We start from the raw sequence: 24,482 nt of genomic DNA, 5'->3' as shown, positions 1-24,482 counted from the left end.
TACAAAACGAAAGTTTACGTTTAAAGTGCAGACAGATGTGACGTTGCATCTGTTACGTTAAAGTTCAAAGTGCCATAATATGTCTTTCATCGAATTTTTATTCATTTTGATAATTCTCTACTATGTCGTATACGGTTTGCTCTGGATAATACTGGACTGCAATGTGGCGCTATGGTACAAATCTCGTTTCGGAAACTCGATATCGACAATGCGCGGACAGGTGGTTTGGATAACAGGTGCCTCAAGCGGCATCGGCCGCGCCTTGGCGATTAGTTTGGCACGCCATGGCGTACGCCTAGTGCTCAGTGCGCGCCGTCTGGAACAGCTGGAGCAGGTGCAAGCCGAATGCTTGGCCGCGGCGCGAGGCCTATTGGCTCAGAAGGATGTGCTGATTCTTCAAATGGATATTTTGCAATTAGAAAAGCATCAAGCGCATCTCTATAGCGTGCTCAATCATTTTGAGCGACTCGATGTTCTGGTGAACAATGCGGGTCGCTCTCAGCGTGCCAACTGGGTAGATATTGATATCCAAGTGGATCGTGAACTCTTCGAGCTAGACGTGTTTTCTGTGGTGCATCTATCCCGCTTGGTTGTGCGCTACTTTCTGGAACAGAACGGCGGACGAGGTCACATTGTAGCCACTTCGAGCATAGCTGGCTTCAGCCCGGTGCCCTTCTCCGCAACCTATTGCGCCGCCAAACATGCCCTCAATGCCTATTTGACTACACTGAAGTTGGAACAGCGCAAGTTGGATGTAACCATATTTGCCCCTGGTCCCATCGCCACAGACTTCCTGATGGAGGCATTCACGGCTACCAAGGGTGGCAAGGTGGGCGATAGCACTGCCAATCAGAAGCGCCTAACAGCGGAGCGCTGTGGAGAGCTCTTTGCGGTGGCCATCGCCAACAAAATGGATCTATCTTGGTGTGGTCTGTTCCCGGTAAATGCGATGGCCTATTGCGGTCGCAGTGTCACGCTTACCAAGATTTTGGCCCAATTCATGACCGAGAAGACCTTGATGAAAATTCGAGACGGCAAACTATGAGATTATTCAGATCGTATTTTGATAAGAAACCATTTCTTATAGTACAGTGAAGCAAATGTAAATAAGATAAAGAAGTTTATTTTGAACCAAGTGCTGCTTTCACGTGTTCTGGAATCTTGATGCGTTTTCTTTTGGCCTTCAGCTGTGTTGTCTGCTCTACTTGCTGGAGGCTGGGCTTATTCGCTTTTTTGCTCTTTTTACATGAGAGCGGATTTGGGTTCTTTGGTCCCTTGACTTTTTTCGGCTTTACAGGTTCAGCTGGCTTTAATCCCTGTTTCTCTTTCATGTATTCGATCTTCTGTTCGTGTTGTCCCAACATCAAATTCTTGGCTTTCTTTTGCACCCATTTTTTGGAGGCATCTGAGGGCGCTTCCAGCACAGGCGTCGCTTTGTGGAGGTAGAGAAGGCAACGTCCAGGCACCTTGCGAAGACTCGCTTGTAGCAAACGATCCTGAGTTGCGACTATGTAGCGATTGTCCTTTGTCTGTAATTTAAAGTGTGAAAAGCGGTTGACTCGACCAGGAACTACTCTATCCTACCATCGATTTGAGACACTGCGCAGCTGCAACAGGTTTGCCTTCGTGCCCGCATTTGTGCACATAGAACTGCTTGACAATCGATAAGGCGCCTAACAATGGAGCACCTAGCGCCTCGGCTTCAAGTATGACACATTGCGTAGTTAAAAGTTTGACATTACATTGAAAATATTTTTTAATTTGTTCATCTATTCCGATTTTGTGCTAAGAGTTGAGAAGAATGTACTATATATCAATTATTGAATTTCTGTATAGGCGCACCTACGCAGCTTACCTGTAAAGCAGCTTGACAGAAGGTAGCATCAATAAGCACTTGATATGGTTCACGGTAATCAAAGTGCGTTGTAAAAAATGCAAGCGTTTTGTGCGATTTTTTAAAACGTGAGATCTTCATCACGTTGTTTTTAGTTTATCAACAAAACACTAAATTGTCGACGGACAATCTATCGATAAAGGGAATGTTAAAATGTACGGCCTATCGATGAATCTGTATTAAATTCAGTTTTTTTTTAAATTTGGTTTGGTAATCAATCGCCCTTCATCACATATGCTAGGGATGGCTCTGCCAACTTACGCAAAAGTATATGGGATTGTCATTTGAAAATTTCAATATTGGCGCAAAAATTAAGTGTGCGTACTTTCAACCACCTTTCTGTTTTCACCCTCTGCCATTGTTGCGCGTTCTGTTTTCGTTTATGTTTTCTGTTTAGTTATATTTATAGCGCCGTTGCAAGCGGTTTTCATATTCTTTACGTCGTATTCGAACTGATATAAGTGTATATATCTATAAATATATATGTGCATATATATAGAAAGCTATATTTGTTGAAATAAGCTGCATTTGTTTGTTTAATGTGGCGCTCTAAGACAGAGCTATTGTAGTGAAAGTGGCATGGTGTAAGTGATACATTGATCTTTGGTTAAGATTAAATTAAATAAATGCATATATCTATTGAGTTAAAATCAAAATGTAATAAATAGCTTAAGGAAAATGTACGTCAATATTTAAACTACTTTAATTCTTACGAATAATAAAATATTATTTTTATTTTTAAGATATCTGCTGTAAATACATATATGTTTATTTATATTTATTAAATCGCTTGTCATCAAGATTTTATGTTTGATCAACTGCTTAAAATGATTAAGCTGTATTGGCAATGCCCATTAGAAATGGTAAATCGACGTCGTTCCGATAAACCATTAGAAACTTCGAATGGGGGCGTTTCACTTGGGCTACCCCCATGATCAATCCGAAAGTCATTCAGATAATGTGCACCGTGGGCGAAGCAACAAAAAAAAAATCAATAGCTAATAATTAATTGAGTAATCGGGGTGAAATCAGTTTTCAGGCAAAAATTTGTGGTGTATGTTGATCAAGCCTTCGCTTCTTTAACCTCTTTAAAATCGTCAAAATTGAAAGCTACATAAACTGAAACGTTAAATATATATTTTAATTATGTATATGTATTATTTACGTATACAATTATTATATTTCTACCGTGCGTCAACTTCGCAAAGAGTAAGAGAAGAATAAGAGTAATAATTCGAGGCAAAGTAATTGATAGGAAAGACTTCTGAAGGTTCTTGGAGTAGCTATAAAGACCATCGGCTCACCTAGTATGTATGTGTTCCTTTTGTTGATTAGATATAATGCAACTCATTTATATGTATATAGACAGAACCAAAAAGCTTGTTGTATATACATATAGAACTTTTTGGTTGTTTTGTTTTTATTTTTGCTGCATTGTATATGATTATTAATCGTATAATCCCCTCATTATAAGTTCGCCCACTGAAAGCGTCGCAATTGCGATTTGACCAAACGGTTTGAATTTTATAATTGCCAACGGATTTCTGTTTATCGTGTGGATTAGCACATAGGCAGAGAGGAGGGTGCAGATAGCAGAGGAAGGGTATTTGCCTTTTTTCCTATATTTTCAATTGTATAATGTTGGTCAAGTTTATGTGATAAAGTCGATCCCATTCAGAGTTCTTAATTGAACTTTGAAGTCTTGAGCCTAGAATACAAATAACTGCTTTATATGCATACATACAAATATGTACGTGTATGTACATATGTATGTGTCTCTGTGTGTGTGTGTGTGTGTTTGTATATATCAACGCGCTTGAGTATTTTTTGGGTATTAAACAGAGCATTGCTTATTCGGTAATCCGGGATTGCTTCGATCGTGTCTCGCATGCCGAGAACTATTGGAATCTGATTTACGTCAAAGGTTTCTTGGTTTCCGGTGCGGCGTGATTTGTCGTCGCCACCTGGTTATGGGCCAACGAAAGTCACGTTTTAAAATCTATATATTTACAGGCTTGATATATAATTCAAATTATTATAGTTTCATATTACAGTGAATACTAATTTGTAAGTAGTATCTTAACTAAGCCATGAATGAAAAATATCGCATGCTAGAAACCAAAAAGCCATAGGAATTGGTTTTAAATTTGAATATTGTTGGAATTGTTGGATATTTTTATTTTGTATAAAATAATCAAATATTATAAATTTGTTAAATTAATAAAAATAATTTGAATGTATTTTTTGCCAAAATTTTCATAGTATTCATTCAATTGAATCGGTTGAAAGTTAGTTACGATTCACTTATGTAATATATGTTAATATGTCTGTAATATATGTTTACTTGAGGGCTTTCTCGCACGATCTTCGTTTCATTCGTCATATAACTAATTCTGAGTCAGGGCGAAAAGCCGTTCAGCACTCTGTTTTATTCCATTCATGAGTCTTGATCTCTCGTCAACTGTTTACATATTTGTTGTTGTTGTTTGTTTTTGTTGTTTCTACACACAGTTGTGACTCGCCTTTCTTTTTAAACTGGCATTTGCAGGCTGCATATCAATTGCCCGAGCTTCAATACCTCACGTCATATGGATTAATTAGTGATCAAATGCCGGCCGAGCTGCTCGATTGATATGGCTGGCATTATGAATTTGCATTCAACTCATAAAACCAATTCGCGTACCAAGTGGATTTTCTAATAATGCGATTTTATTTTGTTGCGAATTCAAGTGGGAATATGAAATTTTCGACCAGGCAACATGTAATGCTCGTTAACACAGTGTGAAGTGGATAATTTGGATTTGTTGCTAGGGAGTAAGTAGGGTGTCCAAATATAATATATGCATAGGCCTCTGGTTAGTGTAGCCAATTAAAAACATTAAAAACTAATTTAGCTGGTTTTGTACTATAGACGAGAATTAAATAGTCGGGAATACCCGATAGCAATGCTCCTGTTAGTTTTCTGTTCAATTTCTGTCTCACTCATTAGGTCGTTAAGTTTTACGATATCTTCTCGCAAACATATTATTATTGACTACAATTTAGAGTTATGCCCATATTCACTGAACCCATTGAACTCTAGCTTAGTATAAACTATATTACATACGCCCGCAAATACGGATATATTGTTGCTTGTAAAGCATCGTGTAGAAAATTGTCACGCATTTGCTATATGGTCAAGGCTTATCAGTCTAAGTACTATATAGAACTACTACAATTTCTAATTCTTTTTGTCATGTGTAGATGAAACTGAAAGTTTTGCTATAGATAATCTAGAAATGCCCGATTTAAGTCGAATTAGCCTTGATGTCTGTTCAACAAATTATTAAAAATACATTTTTTTTATACACATGTTATTTTGAATCATAGATAAGGTTTACACTTGACTCCGTGACCCCGAATAATAGATAAGGGTTACACTTGACTCTTTTGTCATTTATCTTTTAATCTCAGCAGAAGCTTAATTTTCTTTAAATTCAACTATTGTCTATATTTTGTGCCCGGCAAGGGCATTTGAAATTCGACTCGTTAAGGAGGCAGGTAAACCTGCCCTTTATGATTATTATTATTTTAATTAGCACGTTTATATAATATATATATATAGCTGCACACTTAAGTGCAGTGTTTTTCATAATCGAGCAAGCGTAAAGTTAACGTTAACGAAAATTGGCCAAGTTTATATCATTATAGACACTCTACACATTGTATACATATTCGGGATACAAAATTTGAGGGCGGTTTTATGTGCGTTAATAAGAACCCTGATTTTAACTGCTGAACTATTAAATGATCAACACCATTTAAGCGAAAAACTGGTTACTCGCATCACTTCTGTCTAATTGCGGGACAGAAAATAACAGAAATAGAAACTGAAACGATCTAAACTGAAACTGAAAGATCTATGTACGTTTTTATAGTCTGGCTCATATATTTCATTATTCAAGATCACCAATTGTATGATAAATCGACGTTGCCTATTTTTAATTTCGCAAAATCTATTTTCACAAAAATTTGATAACATATTCTCATCAAATCGCTCTAAACTGACTCTGACTACATTTTTAAAGAATGATTGTTATTTTCATCTATCATTTAATCTTCTGGGGCTAGTCATTCTTTTTTTTTTATTTTTTTAAGATTCCCTTATTGGCAGATGCCAAAGCCCCCAATTTAGCATACAGCAGATGAAATTTTGCTGATATGCTTTGCAAAGAACCTTAACAACAATTAAAAACGCTGAGCACTTAACATTCTTTTGTCGTACAATAACCCAGAGGTAGGGACAAAGTAACATTTCTCCTACTGCATACGTAATTCAGTTAAGAATTGAATTATTGAATTTCTTTTGTAAGAAATCTTCGTGACTCTCTCGTGAAAAGCATTCCTTTTGAGTTAATCAGTAAAATCCGTAAGTCTGCGGCTGACCTGCATAATTTTTTATAATAATATTATTACCTTACATTAATTTTGAAATTATTTAAACAATTTTCAGGTCAAATAACTGGTGTGAAAATAAACATGGGAAAGCAGGTCTGACATGTGATACACAACTGTTTTTCAAACAGACGAAAAAATGTGTTTTAGTTAAGTCATTAAAAGCTGTAAAAAATGAGTTTAATTACAAATAACTACATAACTGACAAACAATAAACTAATTATATAATTAGCTCTGAGAGCATTTGTCATTTTTTGCAGCGTCATGAATCATTCATTTGCTCAACTCCAACGAAATATGCTTCTATTTAATTTATGCGAAATGTTTCAGAGCTTATACATATTTGAATAAATTATAGGTAACATTTACGATTTACCTTACACCCAGAACAGATGCAATTTATATCAGGCTCAAAATATGTATATAAAAACTAGTTGCTGTTGCTTTTCGAGAGTTTCAATCGAATTCATTCAGAAATATTCATAATTGATGTCGTGGTGACCCTAATTATTGCGGTTAAATTTTAATAAAAGTTCTTCGATGAGCTAGAAATCGATCAATGTGAAAAAACCTATAGGGAAAAGCACTAAAAATATATAAATAACTTAATAGCTCTCTTATAGTGGTAAAAACGTCATCTATTAGCGTCATAAAATACCCAGAAATGGAGAAAACTACTGTTTCATAGTTCTAGCAATTATGAATGTATAGATTCTTATATGTACATAGGTATCAAAAATGAAATTGTATTTTTAAATTTTTGAATGTTTTAATCTTTATAATTTGTTAAATATTATCATAAGTGATGATGGGTCATCTTCTAGCCAACAATTTAAATAAAAAATAAATATTACATATTGTACTGCATATCACACATTTTTGTTTTTTAGCAATGTTACCAAAGTTGAACAAATTTGAGTGCGACAGAGTAAATATTACCGCAGCGACATTAAACAGTACAAAATTTGATTTTCAAACAACGTAACCGCTGCGCAGTCACGTAATAAAATAACGTAAGCGTTACAAGAGCCGGCACGAGAGAGAACAAATGAGCGAACAATAAACAACACAGAGAGCGGCGCAAAGCTTTCGATCGCTCTCGTTGCACATTGAAATGAGTTGGTATAAAATGTGCTTCATTATTTTAAAACTTTTATATAATTTTTATAATCATATGTTTATGCGGTTAGCTTCGAAGATATTAAAGATAGCAGCTAAATATGATTGTATAATTATGTTTTTTGTTAAAATAGTTAGCTGAAACTTTTATGCATGTTTGTTTGTAGTAAGTTCCACTGTACACAGCTGAGCGCGCATCTGGACTGACTTAGCTGGAGTACTATAATAATAAGCCACTGGGAGCGAGTTCTTTAGTTCAACGGCAGCAAGCGGCTCATGTGGAACGCGTATTGAACGGACGGAGACGCGCCAAAGTGAAAAGCAAAGAAGTAAATAATGTACAAATAGTGAATAGCACACAATTAAAATTCATTTACGCGTCGTCGATCTGCATAAGTTCAATGAAGAAAGAGCCATAAAGCGCAGAAAGCGATAACGAATGACAACAATTGCATTTGTTACACAAAATGAAAAACGATTTTGTTCAAAGGCGTTTCTTCTTCAATTCTAAATGTGAATTATATATATGTATACATATGTGTATGCTTGTACGTATATAAATTCATATCATATTCATAGACAGGGATTTTTGTTGCAATCACGAATAGCAAAAATCGCTGACAATAAACTAACAATAGAATTGCCGCTCAAAATTACAAAATTCTGGGAGTTCAATAACAAATTATACAAATTCTGTGATCGCGTGTTCCGTGTACAAGCCCGGTTGATGCTTATATAAATAAAAAACGAAACTCTGCAATTTGTCCTTACATGCATAAATAAGTATTTTCGAACATTTACCTTTATACACAAGTGTGTGTGTTTGTGTGTATGTGTGTGTGCTTGCAAATATGTACGTGTGTATGTGCATACACAGCAATCAGACAGACTTATCTAGGCCAAACGGTGACACTGTGTTATACCCTGTAACCAACGCATGCTGGCGTTAACAGCATTTATTCTTGAGGTCTGTGGCAATTGTTTTTGTTTTAATTGGACTTTAAGAACATTGTACATGTTACATACAATAGGTTCTTCAATATAATCAATGTATATATAACTATGTATATATATTTAATATACTTCAATATACCAATTAAATATTATTCACGGACAAGCAAATATCAGCTATCAATATGCTCCTTAACTTTGAGTGCCGAGTGTAAAAGCACAATAGCACACACATGCACACATACGCAGTCACGTCTACCATAAGGCACACACACTATGTACATTCTTGCTCCGCACCCGTTACGGGAAGTGCATTCGTGAGTAACTTCGGCATTCATTGTCTGTCTGATCTTTATAAAATGCTCCTGGCATATGACATTCAAATGTGTTTATATACTAAAGAAAATGATGTGAGTTTTTAAAAAAAGAAATAAAATGTAATAATTTTATTTTCGACTTATCACTTTAATCATGGATTAATGAGGTTGTCTGTTTCATTAACTTGAGCAAAATAATCTTGCCCTTCTTACCTATTTTGCATACGTAGAGCATACATATGTACATGTACCAATAGATTCGCATGTTCTTGAATTAAGTTACGTAAATAATATTAGTTTCATCGTCTTAGCCTCATTTACGTAGTAGAAACCAAAACCCAAATACATCTACATACATACATATGAAGTGCAGCGCAGTTACAGACGACGAACGAAAGAAGTGTAAAGAAACGGCATAGAATCGAATGCCGGTAACAACGGTTAACAGGTTCGTGTTACCCTGGCCGCTCTAATGCTGAATGTGTGGCATATAATTATGTGAGAGAGTGCGAGAGCGTGGACGAGCGAGCAGTGGTTTTTTTCGGACGCTTAGAGCGTAATTATGCTCAGAGAGACACCGAGAAACAGTGAGAGAACGAGAGATAGAAAACAATTAAGTGCAATAGCCTTTGCATATTTTTATATTAGTCAAAAGTTCTTTGGCAGAAGATTTCGTTTCTGTTTTGGTTTCGTTTTCCCCTTTTGTAACTTACAAATATATACATACATACATATGTTGTAAATAATCTGCTGTGACGTAGCGCATAAACAGCAATAGAACTAAAAAGTAGGCCAGTAGCGTCTCTCTGTCTGTTTATCTTTTGTCTCTGTCTGATAATGCGACGTAGCATCAGCTAGTTGTAAACATGTTCGCTGGAGAACCAACATTCACCGAGAGACCAACATTCCGATTTTTGTTTGTCTTTCCTCTTTCACAACGAACTCAAAGCTCACAAGAATATTTTTTTCTCTGAATGTGAAATTGTTTTTAATGGATTTTTAAACTTTGTAAAGTCAGTTGTTTGGGACTTTAATAGGAAAAGATTTGCTTGCTAATTATACTTGGCTTTTGATCTGGCTTTAAAAACGCCTATGAATGTGTGTGTTTGTACTTACGTATATCTCGCTTTATTCACCGCCACCTGTTGGCAGCATTCGGTACTTTACAATTTTTGTTTAGCACATTTTGTAAGGCTTAAAATAAAGCGGCGAAAAACCGGCTAATTGCGCTATTTCTTTATTGTTCCGCTTGACGCCGCAAAACTTGAAACATAACTTATATGTATGTATGTACATATATAAGTAAATACATACATATGTTTACACATTTTACCCATGGCCCTGATTCCTGATTCCGACATAAAATGTTTGCTTACAGCATTTTTTCTAAGTCAATCGCCCCGTGCTGACCTTGCGAGGCTACGTTTCTTTATCGCAAGAGTGATTCGAGAGTTCAAATACGTAATATTATTCCCTTGTTTAATTTTAAATGTATTTTTTTATACATATACATATATTTAAAAAAAAAAAAGGGCACTCACAATGTAGCCATTAAATGTGCGATGCTCACGCGAATACCCTAAAATGATAGAGTTACGTAGGCATATATGTATCTTGTTGAAATACTTGCAATATTAAAGATTTATGAAGCATTTAAAATTTTGCAACGATGCTGAATGTTGAAGACCTTAAACAAAAATGAGTACGGACAAACCCGGATAATACTAGCTACGATGTGTGTATCTATGCTGTATGTATGTATATATGCCTATATAGTCGACCTCACGACACAGCGAACAAGTTCAATTGCCGTTGATTCAATTAATGACTATTTCAAAAACTGCACTCGATATGTACTCAAATCTGCAACGATTCGCAATTCTTATATAAATGTATATACATATGCATATATTTGTATATGTTTACGTACATATATACTTCAGTGTATACAGTAGGTGAATTTTAAGCGGCAATCGCAAAAAAAGAAGAAAAACTGTGTTCAAATGAGTACAAAGTTTGGTCAAATGCTTGCAACTTCTAATTTTGATGGATATGTGAGAATTTTCCCATTAATTTGTGAACATACCCTGTAATGTTTAAAGCTTATGGTCAATATTCAATAAAGTACGCTCATGTGGGGTATTTTCCAGTTCTTTTAGTACCCTCTCCCATGCATTTAAGCTGCTATCATTTTGATTAATAGAGAAACTGTGATTAAAAACATAATCTTTATTAGTATTCGCAGAGTCGTACTCCTCCGAAAAATAAAAAAAAAATAAATAAAAACACATTTACAGTAGGTGTTTATCATGTAACAGAAACTCATAATCTAAGTTGATTTGTGTGAGTGCGTGCTTGAGTGTAAGTGAACGTGTATTTGTGTGTGAGTGTTCGCATTCGTGTACGGCTTTATTTATATGAGTATATGTAGGGTAAATTTCATGACTAAATATCTATTAAATATGCGTTGGTGCGATGCTATCTACGTCAATGTTAACTTTATATGCTTGTCCACTAAGTAAAAAGAGTATATTGGTTTTGTAGAATGTTCTTCTTAATAAATATATGAATGATTTTGATATATGAAATTGGCGTTTATTTAGTCAATAATTCTTTCAATCATTTTAATTTGCAGTTATTAATTTTTCCTTTTCAGATGTGTAGGTCTAAACATTTTATAGTCTATCTATTGGGGCGTGGGAAAATATTGATTTGTTAAATAAATCTAGATCTATTTTTAAACTATGAAATATACACTAGAACGCTCTTGATTAAAAGTATAATTTGTAATATAATTTTACTTTCAATTCTCACGTGTGCTACAAAGATGAACTGTCTGCGATGTTCACGGACTTCTTTCGGAAGCATATATATATGTATGTATGTCGTTTAGACCCTCGCACGAGCTGTGTGTCAATGGTTAGCCTGCTTTTCAACGAAGGCTAACTCAATGTTAACAAAGTAAATTTTCGCATATTTTTTTAGAGTCGCCATTTAGCAATGATATTGAAGTCGGTTTGGCCATTTGGTTGGTCTGGCCAAATGCCTCGGCAACAAATGACATTTAGTTGGTTTACCTGACGCGGCTTTGATTCGCCTTTTGGCGCGCATTTCAAACTGGTTTTGTTTTCTATTCACGCTGTATATACACTTGATTATTGCAAATTCAGTGGGTTAGATTAAGTGTCTGTCTGACGGATGAAAATAAAAAATACATAAATGAAAATCTAAAGTGAAACCTACATTATGATAAAAGCAGTGCTTGGGTTATACAACTTTGACTTTGGCAATATTTTCAAAAATTGTTCAAGCGTAAAGCAATTCACTTTGTTACGCGGCGACATAATAATGACTTTCTGTCAAGATTTTCAGCGGAAAACCTAATTATTATTATTTTTGTTTTGTAATTTTTTTTTTTAAATGAACAATTTGGACTATCGTATACAATATAATTTTAAAATTATTGTTTGGATATCTCTGAATATTAGTAGTAATATTATAATACATTAAATGTATTTTATAACATTTATATATGGTTGAGTGCTTCAGTCAGGATTACTCAACTATGAAATTTCCTGATAGCAGTATCGATAATGAGTAAAAGGATGACCTAGAATCCATACGAATATTCTCTATGCAAATATACTCAACAATAAATACATGTACTTGGGTCTGTCGATTTTCCGACTGCGTGTTACATACATACATCCTCACTAAATTAATATACCCTGAATTCGCAATGAACGCAGGGTATTTAAAGACCCAAAGCTATATCTACATAGTATAATTACTTAATTTTCTTTTCCATCTAACTAAAATACAATGTGGGAAATTCATTTATTGTTTGTTAGCGTGAAGCAAGCTCCGGATTTAGGTGTGTTTATTTTTTTTTTTTTTTTCATAAAACAGTATAAGTTCATAATATCTCTTAAAGATACTACTTCCGCTTTCGACAAAAAGAAAATTGCTGTTGAAGGTAAGGCCTATTCTATAGCTATACATACACATTAGCGTGCTTGATGTTCGCCCTGCGAACTTCATGTTAAATAGTATATAAACACACAAGTTGTTTATGTAAAAAATGTCGTATGTTTGACACAGTTTTTGGAATAAACTCAAGGTCTAAAACTCTAAAATGAAACGTGCAAACGTTGTTAAAACATTTTTAAATGCAAAAAATTCACGAATAAGGATACATTTGTGCATATAAAAGTTAAAACTCTATTAAAAATACAAATATTTGTATGTTGAATTTCCACAAAATACAATTAAAAATGGATGTATATTGATCATAAAGTCTGGCTGATCATAACCCGGCTAAGAGTTATGACGCACAAAGGCGAATTTAACCCCAGCAAGAATTTATACCTCAGCTTTTCTAACCCCATTGAGTGACACAATCTATTTCAGGTATTCATATGTGAAATATACACAACTTTTTACCTGAACAAAGAACTTAATTCTTATGACCTGAACCCATTATGAATGAATAAGAACCTTAATTGTTTTCGTTTTTTTTTATTTTTTATATAAAATTAAAATTTTTATTTGTTGCTTGATCTTTGAGCTTTGATATACATTCATATAAAGGTGTTCCATACACCTTTTATTGTATTATAAACTAAAGTATAAGATTGTTGTATAATAATGTATAAGACTTTAGCGTGGTATACCACAGATCAACAACAAGTGCATATCCTTATATATAAATAAATGATATTGATCAATTATCGATATATAATAAACACGTACTTACATATGCATAATGATAATTCTGACTAGAATTATAAGCAAGCCGCAATAATATTGGATTATGATAAGTGAAAGTAAATATTAGCTAATTAAGTTGTTTTGATGAAAGCTGCAGCTGCTTATTGACTTGTTTGACGTTTTGGATTATTTTAGGGCCCCAGCTAAGACACAACTAATATAAGGTGGAATTGGAACCTTGTTCCGCTGTAGACACCTACAATGACACTCTTGCCAGATATCAAGGCTGCCGATGCCGCCTGCTGTGGAGGCGGCGGCACCGATTCCAGCAGCAATAGCTCCTGCACCGTGGACAGCCAGGGGGAGCATTATGCTGGGCAAACTAAGGGGAATAATCTCTGTCTAAGCATGAACTGTTGCACATCGGCAACTGGATCGGCGACGTCAATTGATGAATCATCTTCAGCTTCAGCTGCCGCAAAAGTAAACAACAATTTTAACGATCCACACAATCATTTTTCCCAATGCGAAAGAGTGGACATTGAGTTCTCAGATGTTCGCTACGAAGTGAGAAAGTTTTCTTTTGCAGAACGCAAATTCGGTAGGTCATCAAATATAAAATTGAATGAATTGATCATAGAGTTTATGAATTAACCAATTCTTCAGTTACCAAGGAAATACTGCACGGTCTGCAGGGCAACTTTCGATCTGGCGAGCTGACGGCCATAATGGGTCCATCCGGAGCCGGAAAGAGCACACTACTTAATGTTATGTCTGGATTTTGGTAAGTTTTATATATTTTCGTTGGAATGTGGGAAATCAGGGGTGTATAGGGTGTATGAAAGGGGTGGAAGCAAAATACCCCTTCGCGTTTCAATGATAGGACACATTTTATGCCAAATCGAGTCATTTGCCTCGCTTCAAAATGAAGATTATAGCTTCCATATCCATATATACTTGATTATGTTATTCATAGAAACGGATGAATGCAAACGAAACGATCGTTAGGCCTTTGTGTGAAATTTCATTGGCTCTTTTCAAGTAAATAATATTACAAAATATGAATCAGCTTTTGTTTTTATCAGCTATATATTTCTTTAATACATGCATACGGCTTTCAATTTGAGCTTAGAATTTAGAATGCTAAATTTTCTTTACTTTCGCGACTGCACTTTAGCCGGAATTAAAGCTTAGTTGTCAAAGTACTCTATTTGCATTATTAAAAAACTCATTTCTATAGTCTAACCTTCAACTTGTACTACGTTGAATGCAAAGATCTTGAGATAGGTGTAATCGATGTTATGCATGCGCGCTTGATACACGTGGTTCTCACAGTACATAGAATCGCATAATTAAGTATTACATAAGAAGCATTGAAAGTGATTGCGAATGAAACATCTGAGTCATGCACTGGCATGGAAGTATACACATAGATTGTATACTACGTATATATAGTATGAGCTAAGCTAAGTATGTGCGTCGGCAATGGACTGGAAAAGTCGAAAGCTGAAGTCAAGTAGAAGCTAAAAACGCATTTAGGGTCACAATTCTAATCGATGTCGGAACTGTCAGCTGCGAAAGAAAACACTATCAACGAACGCATTTCATTCGCATGCGTCGATCAATGAGCAACCGAGAGCCAGACGAAGTCCCGCAATCATCAATTCGTATGCAGTATTTGTATGATGGGACTCTTTTGCAATATTCTATTTGCTATTGATGTAATGCCTATTACAAATATATTTGTTATATATTTATTTATTTTCTATATATATATGAATGAGTTTCATACGATTGTTATTGTCCGATCTTATTAATCTCATTGACAGTTCCTTGTTTGAGTTGTCACTTTTAATATACAGTGCGCCCTCACTAGTATGTACCCTCTGTTGCATAATGACTAGTTATATATGTATATGGGTTTTTTCATTCTAATTATTTTTTGTCATTATTAACAACAACACGAGTTTGCTTTAGGCAATCTGTGCTGTATCTGACGATTTAAAACGTAGAAATAATAGAAACGTCGCTGTGAAGCATTTACCGCTAATTAAAACAATCAGCTAATGATTTCAACTCATACTTAGCGGACATTAGCTTCAATACTGTCTAAGATATGTATTTAAAACAGGAAATTGGATTAATCAAAACATGAATGTACATATATTCGATTTACATTCCAACTGTAGAAGATATATAAATTAGAAAATAAATCCTAAAATGAATATATGTAGTTCTAATAGTTAAATTGATTTATATTTTCTTTAATATTTGCGCAATTCACTGACTGTCTAATACTCGTTCGGGATTCCTACTTTAATTTATGTATGTGTGTGCATAATAACTAGAAAGTATATTAGTATATTGTGGAGAGTAGCAGTAAATTATTATTTATTATTTTCTATAGAAGCTTCATAAAGGAGTATTAAAAATATTTAAATATATATGTAAAAGCTGATCTATGTATATTTATTTATATGCATTTGATGATTTATGCAAAAGTGTAGAAGTGGCATAAAACAAAACAACGACAGAAATCCAAATTATGACTACTTAGCATATACAATATAAGCTCGCATATGAAATATGAGTTGAAAAACAAGTGTATGTAGCTAGAAGCGAGTGTGAAGGGTAAAGGGTGTTAAGCTTCTTTTTTTTTTTGTTGTTGTAATTTTTGTAATTATTACTTACTCACTTTACCATTGTCGCTTATCGGTCATTAAACTATGAACTTGAAACAGCGACTCAGCGCTTGATTGTGAATGTACCACATATACATATGTGTTAATTATTATTATTGTGCGAAGCGTAAATGAGATCGGACCCACAGATTCTCAACTGGTTTCCTATTCTCTACTCTCTAGCGCCACCGGGGCTACGGGCAATATACGCGTCAATGGCAAATCGATGAGCACAATATCTGAGAAATTTCGCCGACTCTCGTGCTACATTCATCAAGACGATCTGCTGCGTCCTCAATTACTGGTCGGCGAGATAATGCTTATGGCGGCACACTTGAAACTTGGCTTCAAAGTGTCAAAAGAACATAAACTAAATACGGTAAGTGATGTGAAATTTCATAATATAATATATGTATATGTATGTATTTGTATATGGACAGACTCTCAGACAGTGTTAGAGTTGTTTCAGGTCAAGAATATGAAAATTTCCATACTTTATACATGCAAGATGCTCATGCTTAGCTTTACTTTGCGTTCCTTTGTCTATTTCCCTTAGATAAAGCACATCTTATCGCTGTTGGGTCTGGAGCATCGCTACAATGTCCACACGGGAAAACTGTCTGGAGGACAGAAAAAAAGACTTGCTATTGCCCTGGAATTGATAAGCAATCCGCCGGTGCTATATCTGGACGAGCCGACAACGTGAGTATATACAGATCGCATAATTAACTAGTGAATAATTATTGTGACTAATACGTATCGTTGTCTCATTAATATGTGGAAAGTGTAAGATAGGAGTGTATTTAAATGAAAGTTGATCTTTTCTTGGAATCATGATAAATCTAGATTCGATTTCTACTATTACTTTACATGTATATTGATTCTTTGAAGATTGTTCTTACCCTAATTATCCACCCTTAAATTAAAAATGATTATTTAAGCTTTGTTTACATAGAGATTGTAGAGTTAATCTTAGCAGTTCCCAGAACCTGCTTCTCCATAGAGTATTCACTTGTTGAATTTTACTTTTATAATTATCTACAAAGTCATAATGACAGTTTCTGGTTTTACCGAGCATTAGGTAATTGGGCAGCTATAGTCTAATGATTCCCTAGTGAATAATCATTTATGACAATATTATCAAAATGTGCTTTTAATTGCTTAAATGGTATTAAAAGAGAATTAAATAAATATGTTCTATCTATGTATGTTTGCGTTAGTATTTGCTCATACATTATATTTTAGACTGTGCCTAACTTATGTAAAAAGTTCTAATCTGTTTGGCTGTCAACAATCAATTAAATATACTACAAAAGCTAATGAAATTCAGTGTTGTATTCGCGGAAGAAAAACGTATATAGTAAACGTTTTCATCAATAACATAAACAATATACAGATAACAATAAAAATTAGTTCGTATATCAAAGAAACCCTGACACCTTACTAGATTACATTTTTCCTTTTCCTTATTATCGTTCTCATATTCTCTTTATGAAATATGTACAACAACCTGTTGCATATAATACATATATATATTCTTGATTAGCAACAACAGCTCAGTTAATTTAGCCTTGATTATCATTATTAAAAATCTACTTTTCATTGCAAGGCTTATAGATTTAGTTATGTCACAGGATTAAGTCTATATATTATTCGTAATTTTCCTATAATTCCTAGAGAATTTGATTTGATTAGTATGTGTTCTACTCATTGTATGTTTTCTATAATATATTTTATATTTAAAAAATCCCAACACACCTTAACATTTCTAGTATAAATTGGTTATTATGTAGCTAGATTCATACTAATTATTGGAACTGTTTCTCATTTCCTTTTAGTGGACTGGACAGCTCCTCCTGTAGCTCTTGCGTATCGCTGCTAAAGAAACTTGCCTCCCAGGGACATACAATTGTGTGCACGATCCATCAGCCCAGTGCATTGATATTCGAAATGTTCGATAAGCTATATGCGGTTGTAGATGGCCATTGTATGTACCAGGGCACAATTCCAGCACTGGTGCCATTTCTTGCCGAACAGCAGCTCGTGTGCCCCAGTTATCACAATCCAGCCGACTATTGTGAGTGTAACATCATTTCTATCGATGTAGAATGACTATAATATATTCATTTTCAAATAGTGCTCGAGGTAGCCGTTGGGGAACATCAATGCGATCTAAGCGATCTGATAGAGGCAGCGAATAAAAAGTATTACGTCGATGCCAATCAAGAGAAGTACACCAAGAATGTAAATTCACCGCAAATTGTAACAGTTATGAAAGGTATGTATGTATTTAATATATTGTAAGAAAAATACTAGATCAACATATTTGAGTTCACTCTAGGTTTTCTAAAGCCTGAGACTCTTAGTTCACTCAACTATCCCTAGTTAGTTAGCTTCCACATTGATTCATATAACTTATATAACTTGCTGCTCAGCCTCTTTTTCGGTTATGAGTGGAGGTATTTTAAAGTCGTATTCATCACTCATATTTAAATGTCAACCATATCCATTACAGATTCAATGGTCAGCAAGAAACTGAGTGCTTCGGGCCAAGAACTGTCTAGAATTGATGCGGTGCAATTCACACGATACAGCTATGTGGAACCGGCACAGCAAGAGCTGGATCTAGAGGAGATCAAGGCACTTAACGCACCAACAGAGTCACTCGAGCAGCCGCTAGCCAAGGCAACAGAAAACATGGAGCTTGCCAACCAGATGACGTTGACATCGAATCAAAATCATGATATTATCTCCGCGTCGTTCCTCATGCAATATTTGCTGCTCATGCAGCGCATACTCATCTGTGCCAGACGCAATTATGTAAGTAAAAACAAAACAACAACATCAACCACAACAACAACACCAAACAGGGTATACGAAGCATAAATAAATAACTTGTTAATAACATCAACAAGGTCAACTGCGCTGTTTAGGGCAACTTCACTCTGACTTTGACTATGCTATCAACTCATGTAGTTTTGGCAATTTACTACAATTTACATTGCTTTTTCAATTAAGATCAGTACGATTTTATGCACTCGCTATGCACGGTGTTTTTATATTTTTGCAATGTTTGTTTACGTACAAGTTCGATAAAGTGTTTAACAACGCCCACTTTACCAGACGACCGGCCAACGAAAATCTATAAGCACTGTGGGCTACAAGTTTCATAATGTAGTCAATAAATTAAAAAATAAATAAAATACAAAAATAAAATTATATATATATATTTTTTAATTTTTTTAAATCAAAAATAAAATATAAATATAATGTATATATACAAAAATAATATATATTTTATTTTAAAAATTAAAAGTAATATATATTTTATTTTACAAATTTAAAATACAAAATTCTCCATTTAAACCATTCGCTTTAAGTTTATTATTTATTTTATTTTATTTATTTATATATTTTTTTTATTTTTTTTTTTATATTTATATTAAAATTATATATTTTGAAATTTAAATAGAATATTAGTACAAATTGAAAACAAAACAGATAAAGATTCCTCTTTAGTTCTCTCTCATGTGACTTTAAAATTAATGAATCAATTTTGAATTTTATAATCTTAAGACTTTATTAGACTATTTATCTCAAAAGAAAATGTCTAACCATTCTACAATTACAAGTTTTAGCCTCAGTTGATTTGGCAATCGATTTCTGCTCACACATTTACAGGCCTAAGCATTAGAGAATATATATGTATGTACATATGTGAAGTAAATATATATGTACAACTAAATTCTATTGGGTGTGCGGCTGGTCACTCAACTGTTGCCATATCTTAGAAAAAAAAAAAAAAAACAAAAAACTGAAACTGAAAAGCGATGCTGACCTTCACATAGTTAATGTAACCGTGCGCTGGTGCCAATGGCGGCAAATGTTTAGCTGCAGCTCTTGCAGTATGTTAAAAAATAGATATGTATATAAGCAGATATATCTAAAATATACTCATATGCTTGTTAACATTTATTTGCAGTTTCTATTGCTGGCCCGTATCATTTCGCATATCTTCATTGGCGTCATATTCGGCTACCTCTACATGAATGTGGGCAGCAGCGCCAGCTCAGTGCTGGGCAACTATGTTTACCTATATGGCTCCACGCTGCTTTTGGTGTACACCGGTAAAATGGCTGTGGTATTGACCTGTGAGTAGACAAAAATCAAATAGAAATAATACACAAATATACAATGTATATAAATATATAATGAAATTGCCACAAGAAAATACAATGCCAATTTCTTTGTCTCTCTATAAGATAGAAAGAATTTTTATTAGAGTCTTTCATGCTTCTTAAAAGAGAAAGATTTTTACTTTCATTTTTCCTCTGATACTTCTATGCTGATTGATGGGATTGACCCGATCATACCTTAAATACGTTAACGCGATAGATGACAGCTTGAATAGATTTATAAGCTTTGCATGTTGTCATGCGTGTTAAGAGACTCGCCTTACTTCTATGTTATATCGGTAGACAAACTAGGTCAATTTTCTTGCTGTCATATTTATTTAAATATTTTTTATGAGCTCTACAGCATTGATTTTACTAATTTCTAGTACGAATATACTGACTTTCCTGATTTATTAGGCTTTACTAAATCATATTTATTAAATGAATATTTATTAGTTTACTATGAGTCTAATTTCAAGGAGAATATTCTAGATAGACTAGGCATTTGAATATATTCGAAAAAATATATATATTATTTTGTCTCGTTATTTGCAAAACTGGATCACTTTATATATCGATTTCGGTTCAGTGACCTGACCTACATGCACGTAATCGCATTGACGCATGCAGCTTTCATTTAGCGGCAGAGAATTTCTCGTTTTTGCAATTGCCTAAATGGAAATAGAATTTAAAAATAACCAAGAATTGTAAATACATTTGCTTGCAGTTCCGCTGGAGATTAATATGCTGACCAGGGAACACTTTAATCGCTGGTACAAGCTGGGACCCTACTTTTTGTCACTGATTTCTTTTGAAATACCTTTTCAGGTAAGTTGTTCGTTCAACTCTGTTATTTGAATTGCAGTTAAATGTCATAAGTAATCAAAAGTTGCTAAATGGGAAACAGTGTATTGATATATATATATATATATATATTTTAATTCATTTTGAAATTTGAATCTTCCAGAGTCTCTGCACTGCATTGTACATTGTAATCAGTGTACGGCTAACGGATAACGATAGCGTGGACTCGTTCCGTATTCACTACTTCATGTTGCTAGCCATTTTGGCGAGCCTAAGTGCACAGGCTTGGGGTTTCTTTGTGGGTGCCACGCTGCCAACAAAGGTAAATTATATTGAATATTCTTTTGTAATCAAATAGATTTTGAATGAAACTTGAATTTTTCATCACAGCTTGCCGTCTTCTTGGGTCCTATTTTGGCGGTGCTGTTCTCCGTTTTTGGTTTCTGTACGCGTTACATAGATATAACGCCCATGTTCCGTTGGATGTGGCATTTGAGTTACTTTCGTGCCGGTTTTCATGGCGCTTTGAATGCCATTTATGGCATGGATCGTCCGTTTCTCGAATGTCCAGAGAATGTTATGTATTGTCATTTTCGTAGTCCCAAAGTGTTTCTCAAGTACATGATGATCTCCGATGTGCATATGTCCGATTGCATTATGCTAATGGGCATTGTAATTGGTGTAATGCATATATTAACCATAATCACCCTGTGGCGCAAACTGAACAAACGATAGGAAATTTGCTACCAACTAAGTTAGTCTTAATTAGTTTAGTACTTTTTTTTACGTTCATATAGCTGGTGTCTATTGTTTGTGTTTTTATATACTATATTTTTTTTATTTCAATTTGTTCGTTTTGCTCTACAAAAAATATTTTAATTAATATGTGTATAACTTAACTATTTATTTATATTAAGATAAAAAGAACATTATTCATTTATGTTTTGTTTTTGTGTATGTTGAATCAAAGACAATATTATTATAATATTAATTATTTATGTCATTTGGCTAACATGTACTCAAAGGCTTTAGGGTAGTGGATTTTACATTTCCAGCATAGCAATTAATTTTTATAAATATATTTTATAAGTGCTGATATACCAAAAACATGAAACGAACAAATTACAAATTCTAAATTCAATGTAATTCAACGATGTATGAGAAAGAAAAGATTCCAGTTAAGGTTAATATGATATACAATCTTGCCTTTTATACAATTTTTCAATTTCACACATAAAATAAAATCACCTACAAATCTAATCAGTCTGTAAAAAAAGTGTTGTTTTTCATGTCCGATTGTCACTTTTCAGCTCGCTCAATTCAATTCGTGAATTTTTAACCCATAGAAGCTCACCTCATAAAATCCGTGAACTCATAAAAAATATGAGGGACTATTAAAATTCTTTTCTATATACATTTATAACCTGTATAATTTTGAACTTATAGGCATAACGAATTCTATTTTACGCTGATTTGTCGCCAATGGCATGCAAATTTTTCTATTCTCCCAGTGTCCTAGAAACTATGATAATATAAAGTTTGTGTCTTAGGCTAGAATACCTTACTTGTATTTTAAAATTTAGATACGCAGTTCTATGGAGTCATTCCCAATATATACATATACATATCCACATAATTTAAATCACTTTATTCTTATGTACTCTTAATAACCTACGGCTTTTTTTATTTATTAATGCAAAATATAAATGCTGAAAATAATAAGTTAAATACATTAATGGTGGAAAGGCGTTTTGAAGAATACAGCGAAAATAATTCACATAGTGGACATTCGCGCATATCCATATCTTATAATCTGGTCATGGTTTAGAGGCACATCTGTGGTCAACTGGACGCGTTGCCATTGACGTGTTTCATTCGATTTGCGTATAGCCTCGACGACAGCTTGCACATAGAGGCCATCCTCGAAGGTGGCTGCGGTGGAGACAGGCGCCTTTATCCAGCTGGATTCTTTGCTGTTGAAGGCTTCCTTGAGAGCGCCTACCATTTTACATAGTCCTTTGATATAGGGCCGTGGCAGCAACGAATTGTTTGTGGAAACATGCAAGTCCTGAACATCTACGTAGACAGCTTCCTCCTTTTGCTGGGACTCCTTAAGTACGAACAGATCACCGCCGCGTACCACCAGATGCCCCTTGCTGCCATAGACAAGCACCTCTTGGGAAAAGCTCTTTGTCGGCACTGTGTGACTATGTAGGGCCACCGTGACGAGCGTGCCACTCGCCAGCTCCATTTGAAAATTGCAAAAGTCTGGCGCTGTTATTTGGCGTATGCCATTGATGGATGGCGTTGTTTTAGTGTAGGCTCTCAGGACGCCGTGAACACGAATCGCCTGCTGTTGCGACAGAAAGTGAACGAGGTCCACGACACTGCCAACCAGATTCAATGCACCACCGCCCATCTGAGCATCGCACATCCAGTTATACTTTTCAGGGAACAGTGTGCCCATTTGTACACGCACATCCATCAGTACCACCTCACCCAGCGATCCGATAAGTCCATCCTGTAGACAACGTCGCATTTGCGTAAAGGCAGGCAGAAACCGGAGTGGATGATTCACCAGTGAGATGAGTGTCGGGTAATACTGGGCTGCACGCACCATTTTCATAGAGTCTGACTGATGAAGGCCAGCAGGTTTATCGCACACGACATGCTTTCCAATGCCCAGTGCCTTCACTGAGATCTCAGCGTGCAGAAACGGCTGACACACTATGAATACCAAATCGACGTCTTTGCGCAGGAGCACTTCGTCTATGACGTTTGTGTAGAAGGCGACGTTCTGTGCGTTTGCCGTCTCCTTGGCCTCTCTTAGTGTGCGTCCCCATATCGCTTTAACTTCGAAACCCTTCTCTCGGAGTAGTGGCACAAGGACATTGGCGATTTCACCTGTTCCGAATACGCCAACGCCAGGAAGCATCTTATTTTTATGTTTATATGAAAATTTCCCAGTGTGGCCAGTTAGTCGAAGTATGTTAGTATAGTATAGTAAGTTAAATAAACATTTCCGAAAAATACCACATACCAAATAAATAGCCTAAAAATAACCAAGAGCTGCAGCAATAAGGCGCAACTTCTAGTGATCAAATTGCTTATAGGAGATAAAGACAAAGAATTTAAATAGAAATCTGCCTAAGCTTTATTTATTCATGCAGAATAATTGTACATACGGTCCAATAATTTTAATACTATTTGCAAAGCACCAATACAGAAAAAACTACGTTTCAAAAATGTTTTCCTTTGTCAGACTGCCTAACGGCCAGAATTGAATTGTTGGTTGTTTCGTCTGCGCAGACCAGCCACACCTTTATATTCTGTAGGGGTCCCGATGGTGCAGCTATTTGCTAGGGAACATACAAAACATACAGTTAGTGATGGAAA

At 34.9% G+C, this 24,482-nt stretch overlaps 4 protein-coding genes across 6 annotated transcripts; 2 read left to right on the top strand and 2 right to left on the bottom strand.

The window, feature by feature from the left end:
* The first annotated feature begins 79 nt into the window (after positions 1–79).
* Positions 80–1,159, top strand: LOC115563244 (dehydrogenase/reductase SDR family member 7). The gene has a single exon (XM_030385930.2). The coding sequence runs from the start codon at positions 80–82 to the stop codon at positions 1,043–1,045; it is 966 nt and encodes a 321-aa protein (XP_030241790.1). The 3' UTR covers positions 1,046–1,159.
* Positions 1,104–2,041, bottom strand: LOC115563245 (rRNA-processing protein UTP23 homolog). The gene is made up of 3 exons (XM_030385931.2): positions 1,856–2,041; positions 1,585–1,785; positions 1,104–1,529 (listed from the first exon to the last, which is right to left on the bottom strand). Exons 1-3 carry the CDS (start codon positions 1,973–1,975, stop codon positions 1,122–1,124), a joined length of 729 nt encoding a protein of 242 aa, XP_030241791.1. The 5' UTR covers positions 1,976–2,041; the 3' UTR covers positions 1,104–1,121.
* Positions 2,042–7,633: 5,592 nt separating this feature from the next.
* LOC115563242 (ATP-binding cassette sub-family G member 1) lies at positions 7,634–22,240 on the top strand. Of its 3 annotated transcripts, none has more exons than XM_030385926.2 (12): positions 7,634–7,777; positions 13,622–14,027; positions 14,093–14,210; positions 16,291–16,486; positions 16,664–16,809; positions 17,946–18,184; positions 18,245–18,385; positions 18,623–18,927; positions 20,090–20,258; positions 21,010–21,110; positions 21,250–21,408; positions 21,477–22,240. In XM_030385926.2, exons 2-12 carry the CDS (start codon positions 13,688–13,690, stop codon positions 21,819–21,821), a joined length of 2,259 nt encoding a protein of 752 aa, XP_030241786.1. In that variant the 5' UTR covers positions 7,634–7,777; positions 13,622–13,687; the 3' UTR covers positions 21,822–22,240. The 3 variants fall into 3 exon arrangements, with proteins under 3 accessions (XP_030241786.1, XP_089113240.1, XP_089113241.1); XM_089257114.1 differs by lacking the exon at positions 7,634–7,777 and adding an exon at positions 8,264–8,415; XM_089257115.1 differs by lacking the exon at positions 7,634–7,777 and adding an exon at positions 12,675–12,692.
* Positions 22,241–22,776: 536 nt separating this feature from the next.
* On the bottom strand, positions 22,777–24,086 carry LOC115563243 (glucose-fructose oxidoreductase domain-containing protein 1). Its single transcript, XM_030385929.2, has one exon. It carries the CDS (start codon positions 24,019–24,021, stop codon positions 22,861–22,863), a length of 1,161 nt encoding a protein of 386 aa, XP_030241789.1. The 5' UTR covers positions 24,022–24,086; the 3' UTR covers positions 22,777–22,860.
* Between the last annotated feature and the right edge of the window lie 396 nt (positions 24,087–24,482).

The sequence above is a fragment of the Drosophila navojoa genome, chromosome 3 (genome assembly GCF_054131105.1).
Source record: "Drosophila navojoa isolate 15081-1374.11 chromosome 3, UAZ_NAV_1.0, whole genome shotgun sequence".
Classification (NCBI taxonomy): Eukaryota; Metazoa; Arthropoda; class Insecta; order Diptera; family Drosophilidae; genus Drosophila; species Drosophila navojoa.
This window is presented reverse-complemented; position numbering and strand designations above follow the sequence as displayed.